Below are 15,503 nucleotides of genomic sequence, written 5' to 3'. Positions count from 1 at the left end.
CATCAGTCGTATCATTGTAACCACAGCTGCATTCATCAGTCGTATCATTGTAACCACAGCTGCATTCATCAGTCGTATCATTGTATCTACAGTTGCATTCATCAGTCGTATCATTGTATCTACAGCTGCATTCATCAGTCGTATCATTGTATCTACAGCTGCATTCATCAGTCGTATCATTGTATCTACAGCTGCATTCATCAGTCGTATCATTGTATCTACAGTTGCATTCATCAGTCGTATCATTGTATCTACAGTTGCATTCATCAGTCGTATCATTGTATCTACAGTTGCATTCATCAGTCGTATCATTGTATCCACAGCTGCATTCATCAGTCGTATCATTGTATCTACAGCTGCATTCATCAGTCGTATCATTGTATCTACAGTTGCATTCATCAGTCGTATCATTGTATCTACAGCTGCATTCATCAGTCGTATCATTGTATCTACAGCTGCATTCATCAATCGTATCATTGTATCTACAGTTGCATTCATCAGTCGTATCATTGTATCTACAGCTGCATTCATCAGTCGTATCATTGTATCTACAGTTGCATTCATCAGTCGTATCATTGTATCTACAGTTGCATTCATCAGTCGTATCATTGTATCTACAGCTGCATTCATCAGTCGTATCATTGTATCTACAGCTGCATTCATCAGTCGTATCATTGTATCTACAGTTGCATTCATCAGTCGTATCATTGTATCTACAGTTGCATTCATCAGTCGTATCATTGTATCTACAGCTGCATTCATCAGTCGTATCATTGTATCTACAGCTGCATTCATCAGTCGTATCATTGTATCTACAGTTGCATTCATCAGTCGTATCATTGTATCTACAGTTGCATTCATCAGTCGTATCATTGTATCTACAGCTGCATTCATCAGTCGTATCATTGTATCTACAGTTGCATTCATCAGTCGTATCATTGTATCTACAGCTGCATTCATCAGTCGTATCATTGTATCTACAGTTGCATTCATCAGTCGTATCATTGTATCTACAGCTGCATTCATCAGTCGTATCATTGTATCTACAGCTGCATTCATCAATCGTATCATTGTATCTACAGTTGCATTCATCAGTCGTATCATTGTATCTACAGCTGCATTCATCAGTCGTATCATTGTATCTACAGTTGCATTCATCAGTCGTATCATTGTATCTACAGCTGCATTCATCAGTCGTATCATTGTATCTACAGTTGCATTCATCAGTCGTATCATTGTATCTACAGCTGCATTCATCAGTCGTATCATTGTATCTACAGTTGCATTCATCAGTCGTATCATTGTATCTACAGCTGCATTCATCAGTCGTATCATTGTATCTACAGTTGCATTCATCAGTCGTATCATTGTATCTACAGTTGCATTCATCAGTCATATCATTGTATCTACAGTTGCATTCATCAGTCGTATCATTGTAACCACAGCTGCATTCATCAGTCGTATCATTGTATCTACAGCTGCATTCATCAGTCGTATCATTGTATCTACAGTTGCATTCATCAGTCGTATCATTGTATCTACAGTTGCATTCATCAGTCGTATCATTGTATCTACTGCTGCATTCATCAGTCGTATCATTGTATCTACAGCTGCATTCATCAGTCGTATCATTGTATCTACAGTTGCATTCATCAGTCGTATCATTGTATCTACAGCTGCATTCATCAGTCGTATCATTGTATCTACAGTTGCATTCATCAGTCGTATCATTGTATCTACTGCTGCATTCATCAGTCGTATCATTGTATCTACAGTTGCATTCATCAGTCGTATCATTGTATCTACAGTTGCATTCATCAGTCGTATCATTGTATCTACTGCTGCATTCATCAATCGTATCATTGTATCTACAGCTGCATTCATCAGTCGTATCATTGTATCTACAGCTGCATTCATCAATCGTATCATTGTATCTACAGTTGCATTCATCAGTCGTATCATTGTATCTACAGCTGCATTCATCAGTCGTATCATTGTATCTACAGTTGCATTCATCAGTCGTATCATTGTATCTACAGCTGCATTCATCAGTCGTATCATTGTATCTACAGTTGCATTCATCAGTCGTATCATTGTATCTACAGTTGCATTCATCAGTCGTATCATTGTATCTACAGTTGCATTCATCAGTCGTATCATTGTATCTACAGCTGCATTCATCAGTCGTATCATTGTATCTACAGTTGCATTCATCAGTCGTATCATTGTATCTACAGCTGCATTCATCAGTCGTATCATTGTATCTACAGTTGCATTCATCAGTCGTATCATTGTATCTACAGCTGCATTCATCAGTCATATCATTGTATCTACAGTTGCATTCATCAGTCGTATCATTGTATCTACAGTTGCATTCATCAGTCGTATCATTGTAACCACAGCTGCATTCATCAGTCGTATCATTGTATCTACAGCTGCATTCATCAGTCGTATCATTGTATCTACAGTTGCATTCATCAGTCGTATCATTGTATCTACTGCTGCATTCATCAATCGTATCATTGTATCTACAGCTGCATTCATCAGTCGTATCATTGTATCTACAGCTGCATTCATCAATCGTATCATTGTATCTACAGTTGCATTCATCAGTCGTATCATTGTATCTACAGCTGCATTCATCAGTCGTATCATTGTATCTACAGTTGCATTCATCAGTCGTATCATTGTATCTACAGCTGCATTCATCAGTCGTATCATTGTATCTACAGTTGCATTCATCAGTCGTATCATTGTATCTACAGTTGCATTCATCAGTCGTATCATTGTATCTACAGTTGCATTCATCAGTCGTATCATTGTATCTACAGCTGCATTCATCAGTCGTATCATTGTATCTACAGTTGCATTCATCAGTCGTATCATTGTATCTACAGCTGCATTCATCAGTCGTATCATTGTATCTACAGTTGCATTCATCAGTCGTATCATTGTATCTACTGCTGCATTCATCAGTCGTATCATTGTATCTACAGCTGCATTCATCAGTCGTATCATTGTATCTACAGTTGCATTCATCAGTCGTATCATTGTATCTACAGCTGCATTCATCAGTCGTATCATTGTATCTACAGTTGCATTCATCAGTCGTATCATTGTATCTACTGCTGCATTCATCAGTCGTATCATTGTATCTACAGTTGCATTCATCAGTCGTATCATTGTATCTACAGTTGCATTCATCAGTCGTATCATTGTATCTACTGCTGCATTCATCAATCGTATCATTGTATCTACAGCTGCATTCATCAGTCGTATCATTGTATCTACAGCTGCATTCATCAATCGTATCATTGTATCTACAGTTGCATTCATCAGTCGTATCATTGTATCTACAGCTGCATTCATCAGTCGTATCATTGTATCTACAGTTGCATTCATCAGTCGTATCATTGTATCTACAGCTGCATTCATCAGTCGTATCATTGTATCTACAGTTGCATTCATCAGTCGTATCATTGTATCTACAGTTGCATTCATCAGTCGTATCATTGTATCTACAGTTGCATTCATCAGTCGTATCATTGTATCTACAGCTGCATTCATCAGTCGTATCATTGTATCTACAGTTGCATTCATCAGTCGTATCATTGTATCTACAGCTGCATTCATCAGTCGTATCATTGTATCTACAGTTGCATTCATCAGTCGTATCATTGTATCTACAGCTGCATTCATCAGTCATATCATTGTATCTACAGTTGCATTCATCAGTCGTATCATTGTATCTACAGTTGCATTCATCAGTCGTATCATTGTATCTACAGTTGCATTCATCAGTCGTATCATTGTATCTACAGCTGCATTCATCAGTCGTATCATTGTATCTACAGTTGCATTCATCAGTCGTATCATTGTATCTACAGCTGCATTCATCAGTCATATCATTGTATCTACAGTTGCATTCATCAGTCGTATCATTGTATCTACAGTTGCATTCATCAGTCGTATCATTGTAACCACAGCTGCATTCATCAGTCGTATCATTGTATCTACAGCTGCATTCATCAGTCGTATCATTGTATCTACAGCTGCATTCATCAGTCGTATCATTGTATCTACAGTTGCATTCATCAGTCATATCATTGTATCTACAGCTGCATTCATCAGTCATATCATTGTATCTACAGTTGCATTCATCAGTCGTATCATTGTATCTACAGTTGCATTCATCAGTCGTATCATTGTATCTACAGTTGCATTCATCAGTCGTATCATTGTATCTACAGCTGCATTCATCAGTCGTATCATTGTATCTACAGCTGCATTCATCAGTCGTATCATTGTATCTACAGTTGCATTCATCAGTCATATCATTGTATCTACAGCTGCATTCATCAGTCATATCATTGTATCTACAGTTGCATTCATCAGTCGTATCATTGTAACCACAGCTGCATTCATCAGTCGTATCATTGTATCTACAGTTGCATTCATCAGTCGTATCATTGTATCTACAGTTGCATTCATCAGTCGTATCATTGTATCTACAGTTGCATTCATCAGTCGTATCATTGTATCTACAGCTGCATTCATCAGTCGTATCATTGTATCTACAGTTGCATTCATCAGTCGTATCATTGTATCTACAGCTGCATTCATCAGTCGTATCATTGTATCTACAGTTGCATTCATCAGTCGTATCATTGTATCTACAGTTGCATTCATCAGTCGTATCATTGTATCTACAGTTGCATTCATCAGTCGTATCATTGTATCTACAGTTGCATTCATCAGTCGTATCATTGTATCTACAGCTGCATTCATCAGTCGTATCATTGTATCTACAGTTGCATTCATCAGTCGTATCATTGTATCTACAGTTGCATTCATCAGTCGTATCATTGTATCTACAGTTGCATTCATCAGTCGTATCATTGTATCTACAGTTGCATTCATCAGTCGTATCATTGTATCTACAGTTGCATTCATCAGTCGTATCATTGTAACCACAGCTGCATTCATCAGTCGTATCATTGTATCTACAGCTGCATTCATCAGTCGTATCATTGTATCTACAGCTGCATTCATCAGTCGTATCATTGTATCTACAGTTGCATTCATCAGTCATATCATTGTATCTACAGTTGCATTCATCAGTCGTATCATTGTATCTACAGCTGCATTCATCAGTCGTATCATTGTAACCACAGCTGCATTCATCAGTCGTATCATTGTATCTACAGTTGCATTCATCAATCGTATCATTGTATCTACAGCTGCATTCATCAGTCGTATCATTGTATCTACAGCTGCATTCATCAGTCGTATCATTGTATCTACAGTTGCATTCATCAGTCGTATCATTGTATCTACAGTTGCATTCATCAGTCGTATCATTGTATCTACAGTTGCATTCATCAGTCGTATCATTGTATCTACAGTTGCATTCATCAGTCGTATCATTGTAACCACAGCTGCATTCATCAGTCGTATCATTGTATCTACAGCTGCATTCATCAGTCGTATCATTGTATCTACAGTTGCATTCATCAGTCGTATCATTGTATCTACAGTTGCATTCATCAGTCGTATCATTGTATCTACAGTTGCATTCATCAGTCGTATCATTGTATCTACAGTTGCATTCATCAGTCGTATCATTGTATCTACAGTTGCATTCATCAGTCGTATCATTGTATCTACAGCTGCATTCATCAGTCATATCATTGTATCTACAGTTGCATTCATCAGTCGTATCATTGTATCTACAGCTGCATTCATCAGTCGTATCATTGTATCTACAGCTGCATTCATCAGTCATATCATTGTATCTACAGCTGCATTCATCAGTCGTATCATTGTATCTACAGTTGCATTCATCAGTCGTATCATTGTATCTACAGTTGCATTCATCAGTCGTATCATTGTATCTACAGCTGCATTCATCAGTCATATCATTGTATCTACAGTTGCATTCATCAGTCGTATCATTGTATCTACAGTTGCATTCATCAGTCGTATCATTGTAACCACAGCTGCATTCATCAGTCGTATCATTGTATCTACAGCTGCATTCATCAGTCGTATCATTGTATCTACAGTTGCATTCATCAGTCGTATCATTGTATCTACAGTTGCATTCATCAGTCGTATCATTGTATCTACAGCTGCATTCATCAGTCGTATCATTGTATCTACAGCTGCATTCATCAGTCGTATCATTGTATCTACAGTTGCATTCATCAGTCGTATCATTGTATCTACAGCTGCATTCATCAGTCGTATCATTGTATCTACAGTTGCATTCATCAGTCGTATCATTGTATCTACAGCTGCATTCATCAGTCATATCATTGTATCTACAGTTGCATTCATCAGTCGTATCATTGTATCTACAGTTGCATTCATCAGTCATATCATTGTAACCACAGCTGCATTCATCAGTCGTATCATTGTATCTACAGTTGCATTCATCAGTCGTATCATTGTATCTACAGTTGCATTCATCAGTCGTATCATTGTATCTACAGTTGCATTCATCAGTCGTATCATTGTAACCACAGCTGCATTCATCAGTCGTATCATTGTATCTACAGCTGCATTCATCAGTCGTATCATTGTATCTACAGTTGCATTCATCAGTCGTATCATTGTATCTACAGTTGCATTCATCAGTCGTATCATTGTATCTACAGCTGCATTCATCAGTCGTATCATTGTATCTACAGTTGCATTCATCAGTCGTATCATTGTATCTACAGCTGCATTCATCAGTCGTATCATTGTATCTACAGTTGCATTCATCAGTCGTATCATTGTATCTACAGTTGCATTCATCAGTCGTATCATTGTATCTACTGCTGCATTCATCAGTCGTATCATTGTATCTACAGTTGCATTCATCAGTCGTATCATTGTATCTACAGCTGCATTCATCAGTCGTATCATTGTATCTACAGTTGCATTCATCAGTCGTATCATTGTATCTACAGTTGCATTCATCAGTCGTATCATTGTATCTACAGTTGCATTCATCAGTCGTATCATTGTATCTACAGCTGCATTCATCAGTCGTATCATTGTATCTACAGTTGCATTCATCAGTCGTATCATTGTATCTACAGTTGCATTCATCAGTCGTATCATTGTATCTACAGTTGCATTCATCAGTCGTATCATTGTATCTACAGCTGCATTCATCAGTCGTATCATTGTATCTACAGTTGCATTCATCAGTCGTATCATTGTATCTACAGCTGCATTCATCAGTCGTATCATTGTATCTACAGTTGCATTCATCAGTCGTATCATTGTATCTACAGTTGCATTCATCAGTCGTATCATTGTATCTACAGTTGCATTCATCAGTCGTATCATTGTATCTACAGCTGCATTCATCAGTCGTATCATTGTATCTACAGTTGCATTCATCAGTCGTATCATTGTATCTACAGTTGCATTCATCAGTCGTATCATTGTATCTACAGCTGCATTCATCAGTCGTATCATTGTATCTACAGTTGCATTCATCAGTCGTATCATTGTATCTACAGTTGCATTCATCAGTCATATCATTGTATCTACAGCTGCATTCATCAGTCGTATCATTGTATCTACAGCTGCATTCATCAGTCGTATCATTGTATCTACTGCTGCATTCATCAGTCGTATCATTGTATCTACAGCTGCATTCATCAGTCGTATCATTGTATCTACAGCTGCATTCATCAGTCGTATCATTGTATCTACAGTTGCATTCATCAGTCGTATCATTGTATCTACAGTTGCATTCATCAGTCGTATCATTGTATCTACAGTTGCATTCATCAGTCGTATCATTGTATCTACAGCTGCATTCATCAGTCGTATCATTGTATCTACAGCTGCATTCATCAGTCGTATCATTGTATCTACAGCTGCATTCATCAGTCGTATCATTGTATCTACAGCTGCATTCATCAGTCGTATCATTGTATCTACAGCTGCATTCATCAGTCGTATCATTGTATCTACAGTTGCATTCATCAGTCATATCATTGTATCTACAGCTGCATTCATCAGTCGTATCATTGTATCTACAGTTGCATTCATCAGTCGTATCATTGTATCTACAGTTGCATTCATCAGTCATATCATTGTATCTACAGCTGCATTCATCAGTCGTATCATTGTATCTACAGCTGCATTCATCAGTCGTATCATTGTATCTACTGCTGCATTCATCAGTCGTATCATTGTATCTACAGCTGCATTCATCAGTCGTATCATTGTATCTACAGCTGCATTCATCAGTCGTATCATTGTATCTACAGTTGCATTCATCAGTCGTATCATTGTATCTACAGTTGCATTCATCAGTCGTATCATTGTATCTACAGCTGCATTCATCAGTCGTATCATTGTATCTACAGCTGCATTCATCAGTCGTATCATTGTATCTACAGCTGCATTCATCAGTCGTATCATTGTAACCACAGCTGCATTCATCAGTCGTATCATTGTAACCACAGCTGCATTCATCAGTCGTATCATTGTATCTACAGTTGCATTCATCAGTCGTATCATTGTATCTACAGCTGCATTCATCAGTCGTATCATTGTATCTACAGCTGCATTCATCAGTCGTATCATTGTATCTACAGCTGCATTCATCAGTCGTATCATTGTATCTACAGTTGCATTCATCAGTCGTATCATTGTATCTACAGCTGCATTCATCAGTCGTATCATTGTATCTACAGTTGCATTCATCAGTCGTATCATTGTATCTACAGCTGCATTCATCAGTCGTATCATTGTAACCACAGCTGCATTCATCAGTCGTATCATTGTATCTACAGTTGCATTCATCAGTCGTATCATTGTATCTACAGTTGCATTCATCAGTCATATCATTGTATCTACAGTTGCATTCATCAGTCGTATCATTGTATCTACAGCTGCATTCATCAGTCGTATCATTGTAACCACAGCTGCATTCATCAGTCGTATCATTGTATCTACAGCTGCATTCATCAGTCGTATCATTGTATCTACAGTTGCATTCATCAGTCGTATCATTGTATCTACAGTTGCATTCATCAGTCGTATCATTGTATCTACAGTTGCATTCATCAGTCGTATCATTGTATCTACAGTTGCATTCATCAGTCGTATCATTGTATCTACAGTTGCATTCATCAGTCGTATCATTGTATCTACAGTTGCATTCATCAGTCGTATCATTGTATCTACAGTTGCATTCATCAGTCGTATCATTGTATCTACAGTTGCATTCATCAGTCGTATCATTGTATCTACAGTTGCATTCATCAGTCGTATCATTGTATCTACAGTTGCATTCATCAGTCGTATCATTGTATCTACAGTTGCATTCATCAGTCGTATCATTGTATCTACAGCTGCATTCATCAGTCGTATCATTGTATCTACAGCTGCATTCATCAGTCATATCATTGTATCTACAGCTGCATTCATCAGTCGTATCATTGTATCTACAGTTGCATTCATCAGTCGTATCATTGTATCTACAGTTGCATTCATCAGTCGTATCATTGTATCTACAGTTGCATTCATCAGTCGTATCATTGTAACCACAGCTGCATTCATCAATCGTATCATTGTATCTACAGCTGCATTCATCAGTCGTATCATTGTAACCACAGCTGCATTCATCAGTCATATCATTGTATCTACAGTTGCATTCATCAGTCGTATCATTGTATCTACAGTTGCATTCATCAGTCGTATCATTGTATCTACAGTTGCATTCATCAGTCGTATCATTGTATCTACAGTTGCATTCATCAGTCGTATCATTGTATCTACAGTTGCATTCATCAGTCATATCATTGTAACCACAGCTGCATTCATCAGTCGTATCATTGTATCTACAGCTGCATTCATCAGTCATATCATTGTATCTACAGCTGCATTCATCAGTCATATCATTGTATCTACAGCTGCATTCATCAGTCGTATCATTGTATCTACAGCTGCATTCATCAGTCGTATCATTGTATCTACAGTTGCATTCATCAGTCGTATCATTGTATCTACAGTTGCATTCATCAGTCGTATCATTGTAACCACAGCTGCATTCATCAATCGTATCATTGTATCTACAGTTGCATTCATCAGTCGTATCATTGTATCTACAGTTGCATTCATCAGTCGTATCATTGTATCTACAGTTGCATTCATCAGTCATATCATTGTAACCACAGCTGCATTCATCAGTCGTATCATTGTATCTACAGCTGCATTCATCAGTCATATCATTGTATCTACTGCTGCATTCATCAATCGTATCATTGTATCTACAGCTGCATTCATCAGTCGTATCATTGTATCTACAGCTGCATTCATCAGTCGTATCATTGTATCTACAGCTGCATTCATCAGTCGTATCATTGTATCTACAGTTGCATTCATCAGTCGTATCATTGTATCTACAGTTGCATTCATCAGTCGTATCATTGTATCTACAGCTGCATTCATCAGTCGTATCATTGTATCTACAGCTGCATTCATCAGTCGTATCATTGTATCTACAGTTGCATTCATCAGTCGTATCATTGTATCTACAGCTGCATTCATCAGTCGTATCATTGTATCTACAGTTGCATTCATCAGTCGTATCATTGTATCTACAGCTGCATTCATCAGTCGTATCATTGTATCTACAGTTGCATTCATCAGTCGTATCATTGTATCTACTGCATTTGCTTTCTTAGGATGATTGTGTGTTTTATTGAGGGCCATTAATTATTTGTAATTATTTTTAATTGGATGCAGACTTGAGTCAAGCAGCTCTGTCGAGTTATGGAAGTTAAAATAGTTTGGGAGTTATGAGCTCATGAGGATGAATTGTATCTTTACATATTATTCAAGATATGAATACCTATAACATCTCTCTATTGCTACAATTGTAATAGTCTACATAAAATATTTTATGGATATGAAAAAATAAAGAACTATCTTTCTGTTTTTCACATAAAATATCATCTTCATAGAGGTCAGCTCTATCTCATTCAAATGTCTTAACATAGGATTTGTTATGCATTCTTTTCTGCCAATAGAACAGGAATTGTAACCATGTATATTGTGGTCAGTTTTTGCTTTTCCTAACTGTTCTAATGCTGTGGTTTTGTCTAAATGTATGCTGTTTTTACTCGTTTTGTCTCAAGAGCCACGCTCATTTAATGGGTCATGGAAAATAATCTCCGACTCGGCGAAAAAATAATATACTCACTGAGATGTTCTTATGACAATTGGCTTTTAGACAGGTTTAGTTTGTCTAAGATCTCTCTCGACTCTATCTAATACTATTTGCGCTCGCTCTTAATAAGCATGTGGGTTGACTCTAATATGTGCCATTACATAGGTAGATCTATGCATCCATAGATCTGTCATGCAGTTAATGTGTCGGCTCGCTTTCGAATGTTCGTTCTGCCTGTTTTGTGTTCTGTTGCATGCCACTAGCTTTCACCATTGTGTCCTGCAGCAGCACCAAATATGCCTCAGCATGGCGGTCAGTATCCAGGTTCTTCAACAGCGACAGGGTACCCTAGTGTACCACCCTATCCGACATATACACCTGGCTATACAAATACAAGCAGTAGCTCAGTAGCACCTCAGGGTATGTATAGCTGACCTCAACAAATTCTCTGTTTTGCTTATCCGTGTAACTTCACCCTTCCTGTTGCATATTGGATGGCTCTCATCAAATAGGTAGGGGCTGAAAAGTTTGCTTCGTTAAAGATTTTATGCTTTATTTATATTGACTGTCCCCATCTCGGAGCCTTTTTTAATCAAATCTATATATGCTTTTATAAAAAAATGTTTTACATTTGCTTCCACAAAATATATAATTATGTTTTACTGCTATAAATTCACTGAAATTTTACCATTTTTAAACGTAATAGTGAAAAACCAACAAAAAGTAGCGAAAAAAGAGTAGTTTCTTCTGGATTTATCTCCCTCCGTAGGCATACTGTGTTGTCCGCACTCTAATCAGCCATTCAAGTTGTAACTTTTAAAAAAATAAAGGTGAAGCTTTAGTGAGGAGCTGGGAGGTACCTATAACCAAATATAAAGTTAACAAAAGTTATTTTTCACGCAAAAGATGAAAGAAATCTGGAAAATTAAATGTTTACACTCTAATTAGATTGATAAGTTTGAAATATGCTTTCAAGATTTGAATCACTGTGTGATGATGTTTTTTAAATGCCTACTTTGGTGTCCAGAACTAGAGGTAGCATTTACAAGTCTATCATTACTATTTAAATCTGCGTGTGGCGGAGGGTGACCATGGTTTATGGACTGAAACTCTTAACAGGCCTTTTCATCTCCATTGTGTCAGTTCATTATCTTTTCACTGCAAACTCAATGCTATTACAATCGATTCATAACATGTCAACTTAACAGCTGCTTAAATTATTACCTTTTCATAAAAATGCTGGCGATTATCATTGTTCAGCTTACACGCTTTGTTTGTGACTTCATAACCCTGTCAACTGAAGCGCAGTTGTCACGTGCTTGTGTGTCACCTGTCTATAATTGAGCGTTTGAATATCACTTTCATTTACCCTCGTATGTGCGCGTTTACAATTCAATCTCCTGACTGCTGCTACATTTGTAGTATTTTCATTCTCGTCATTCTTTTTTAAGATTATTTAGATCGTTTCACTATATATATACTCTGAAAGTTTTCACTATTTCATTTTGTATATTTAATTCTTTGGTTGTGTGTTTCATACTGACTATCAGCAGGAATGGTAAGATTAGCAATTGTTGAGATGTTGAGACAAAGATGTATGGTTGATAGACCGATTAGCACGGAGTGTCATTCCTATTGTTATAAAGAGGCAGCAATAGCTTCAATCAACTCATATTGTCTTTTCAAGAAGATAAATAACAACCGTTCTCCTGTTCAACTCGGTGTTTGTATTAGTGCACAGTAAAGGTTTGTAAGTTGTTAGTAGCATTTCAAGAAATTAAAACTGACAGGATGATTTGGTTAATTAAATAAATTCTGTATTTATCTTCTTTGGAAAAATGTTCACGAGAAGATGACTCTTAAATACCTAGAACCAGAAGCTCAGGAAGATAAACACAAGATTATTTACTCATTGTTTGTAGCTAGTATAATGATGACAATAACGACTCCGCAGATTTTTTTAACTTTCAATGCTGGGATCGTAGCAGGATGACATGGGTTGACAGGTAGGATGACATGGGTTGACAGGTAGAATGACATCGGCTGGCAGCCAGGGTGACATGGGTTGACAGGTAGCTCAATTGATTGGTTAATTACTAGCAGTTAAAAGACTGCAGGAGTTTCTCTCCTAGGCTGAGGCTGTGTCTGGTGCCCTGCACAGGTTGCTTTTATAAGATATGCAACCGGTGCTTGCTAAAATGGCCGTGTACAGGGGAGAATGACTCGATACATGCAGCAAGAATGCATCAGACTCGGAACAAATGATATACAGATTGTTAAAATATTATTTGTGTCATTGTATAACCATTTGTTTTATGTGGAAACTTTTAAATATGTGGCATTTTTATTCTATAGCTAACCACAACTCTAGTTACCAGAATGTGCAGTGGCTTTGAGCCAGATGCTGATGTCATCCTCAATGACATTCACTGCTAGTACCTGTATCGCAGTTTTTTTACGTGGCATAGTCATCAGTCTCTTAACTAACACACAATGGAGCTGTTCATGAAGCTGTTATGATTTACATCGACGAAGGTGTCAGCATCTGTCAAATATGAAAAGGCTTCTTTATAACAACCAGACAATATTGTTCAAAGTCATTTATGAAGTTACACATAAATATTTATATATTGTTAATGACAGGACCAGCTATAGGCGTTTGCACAAAGAAGTGAATTTGCTGGGAGGCTGATGCAAACTATTTAACAAAGTCTCAATGTGGTGCAGTTGTATAAATATAAGCATGATTTAAATGAATTCACAAACCATTCACTGTTACATCATGTTTTCAATACTACAAATGAATGTTTCGTGTCGCTAATGAGCTTTTTAATCTCTATTTATGTATATGTTCCAAAATCACTTCTGTTTTGTGCAACTCAAACCTTCCTTATCATAGACACTGTTATGTTTTACTCTTGCTGGTTTATTGCACAGGCACAGACCTCCATGCATTTTCTAAATAAGACCTTTACATACGCAACACGGCTAAAAACCTGGTATAAAGCTGAGAATGTTTTTTAATAATGAAATAGCGCATTTACCCGTAAGCTGTAGGAATTGCTAGAAAGCTATACCTGGCTTTCTGATATTAGCTAGCAAGCTAATCATGAAACAGACACATTAGTTGTTTTGTTGAGGTTTCCGCAATCATAAGCTACCATTCTGGCAATGGCTGTCGTAAGCTTCCTTTGGCATATCTTGTTGTCAGTGTTTAGTTGCAAAACTGCCAAATGTAGAAGACTAAAAGGTGTCTGATCAATCTCTCTGCAGGGTATCCTTCTTATGGGACTCCACAACAGCCTCCCTACCAAACAACAGCGCCCACAACTACGGCTGCGTCTATTGGCGGTTATCCAGGAATGCTGCCATATCCTCCGGGACCAGCAACAACCGGTTCGACTGGGTATCCTTCTGCCCAGCCTGCTACGAGCTACCCACCTGCTTCAACTGCAGCCCCATACTCCACAACAACTCCTTACCCACCCTATCCTACAAACAACTACACCAATCCTCCCCCGACTACGGGTCAGTCCTCTGTTCTTGTTATTGACATTACTGGCTAACATGGTGGGTGCAGTATTTGACGATTGATTTAAACGACGTATAACAACAACAAAATCTTAATTTTTTGTGCAAATGGTTTCGGTGCAGACAACTTTGTTTCAATTTCAAGTAATTTTATTGTTCATTATGTGTGTTCATGAAAATGAGCAGAGGTCAATGATGCACATGCATTAATGTCGATAGAGCTTCATAGCGGACTATTAGCTCGGCTAAATGAAAACTTGATGAGAGAGAGAACGCATGATTACTGCATATTTTATCTATAATCTCATGTCTTTGAAGAAGTCTGTTTAAAATAGTCAAATATTTTTCATGAAAACAACTTACTGCCAATATAATGTATGGCTGCTATTGTAAGTAATTCTTGAGGAGTTGAAGTCGCTAATAAATTGAAGTCGCTGAGGAATTGAAGTATGTGTTGCTTATTTAAAATCTTATACATGTATACGACTTGAAATAAGCAAACACAGTGTTTGTGGTGTGATCACATCTGTACAGATTGTTATCTTCAACCATTCAAAAAATGGAATGTTCAGAATTTAGCCTACATAATCATTCAAAAACATAATTTCACAGCTGTTTGGTTTACATGTTTGAAATTAGGACAAAATGAGGATTAATTTAATACAATGCTATTTCAGGATCCGATTATCCTGATATATGATTTTCTCACCTTACGAAGTGGAACATGATTATTTTGTCACCTCCCCATACAAATCTCATTTCATGATACGAATTCAACAAAATTTTT

The 15,503-nt window shown here is 37.3% G+C and overlaps 1 protein-coding gene across 2 annotated transcripts in view; it reads left to right on the top strand.

The window, feature by feature from the left end:
• Window positions 1-15,503, top strand: part of LOC137403769 (tumor susceptibility gene 101 protein-like) — a 36,295-nt gene that overhangs the window by 12,766 nt on the left and 8,026 nt on the right. The window contains exons 7-8 of one of the 2 annotated variants that reach the window (XM_068089803.1): window positions 11,471-11,605; window positions 14,459-14,713. In XM_068089803.1, coding sequence (XP_067945904.1) covers window positions 11,471-11,605; window positions 14,459-14,713 — 390 coding nt within the window. The remainder of the gene's footprint in view (window positions 1-11,470; window positions 11,606-14,458; window positions 14,714-15,503) is intronic. The other variant, XM_068089804.1, reaches the window with a different exon arrangement.

The sequence above is a fragment of the Watersipora subatra genome, chromosome 9 (genome assembly GCF_963576615.1).
Source record: "Watersipora subatra chromosome 9, tzWatSuba1.1, whole genome shotgun sequence".
Lineage (NCBI taxonomy): Eukaryota > Metazoa > Bryozoa > Gymnolaemata > Cheilostomatida > Watersiporidae > Watersipora > Watersipora subatra.
Note: the sequence above shows the minus strand (reverse complement) of the source record. Positions and strands in the feature narration are given on the sequence as shown.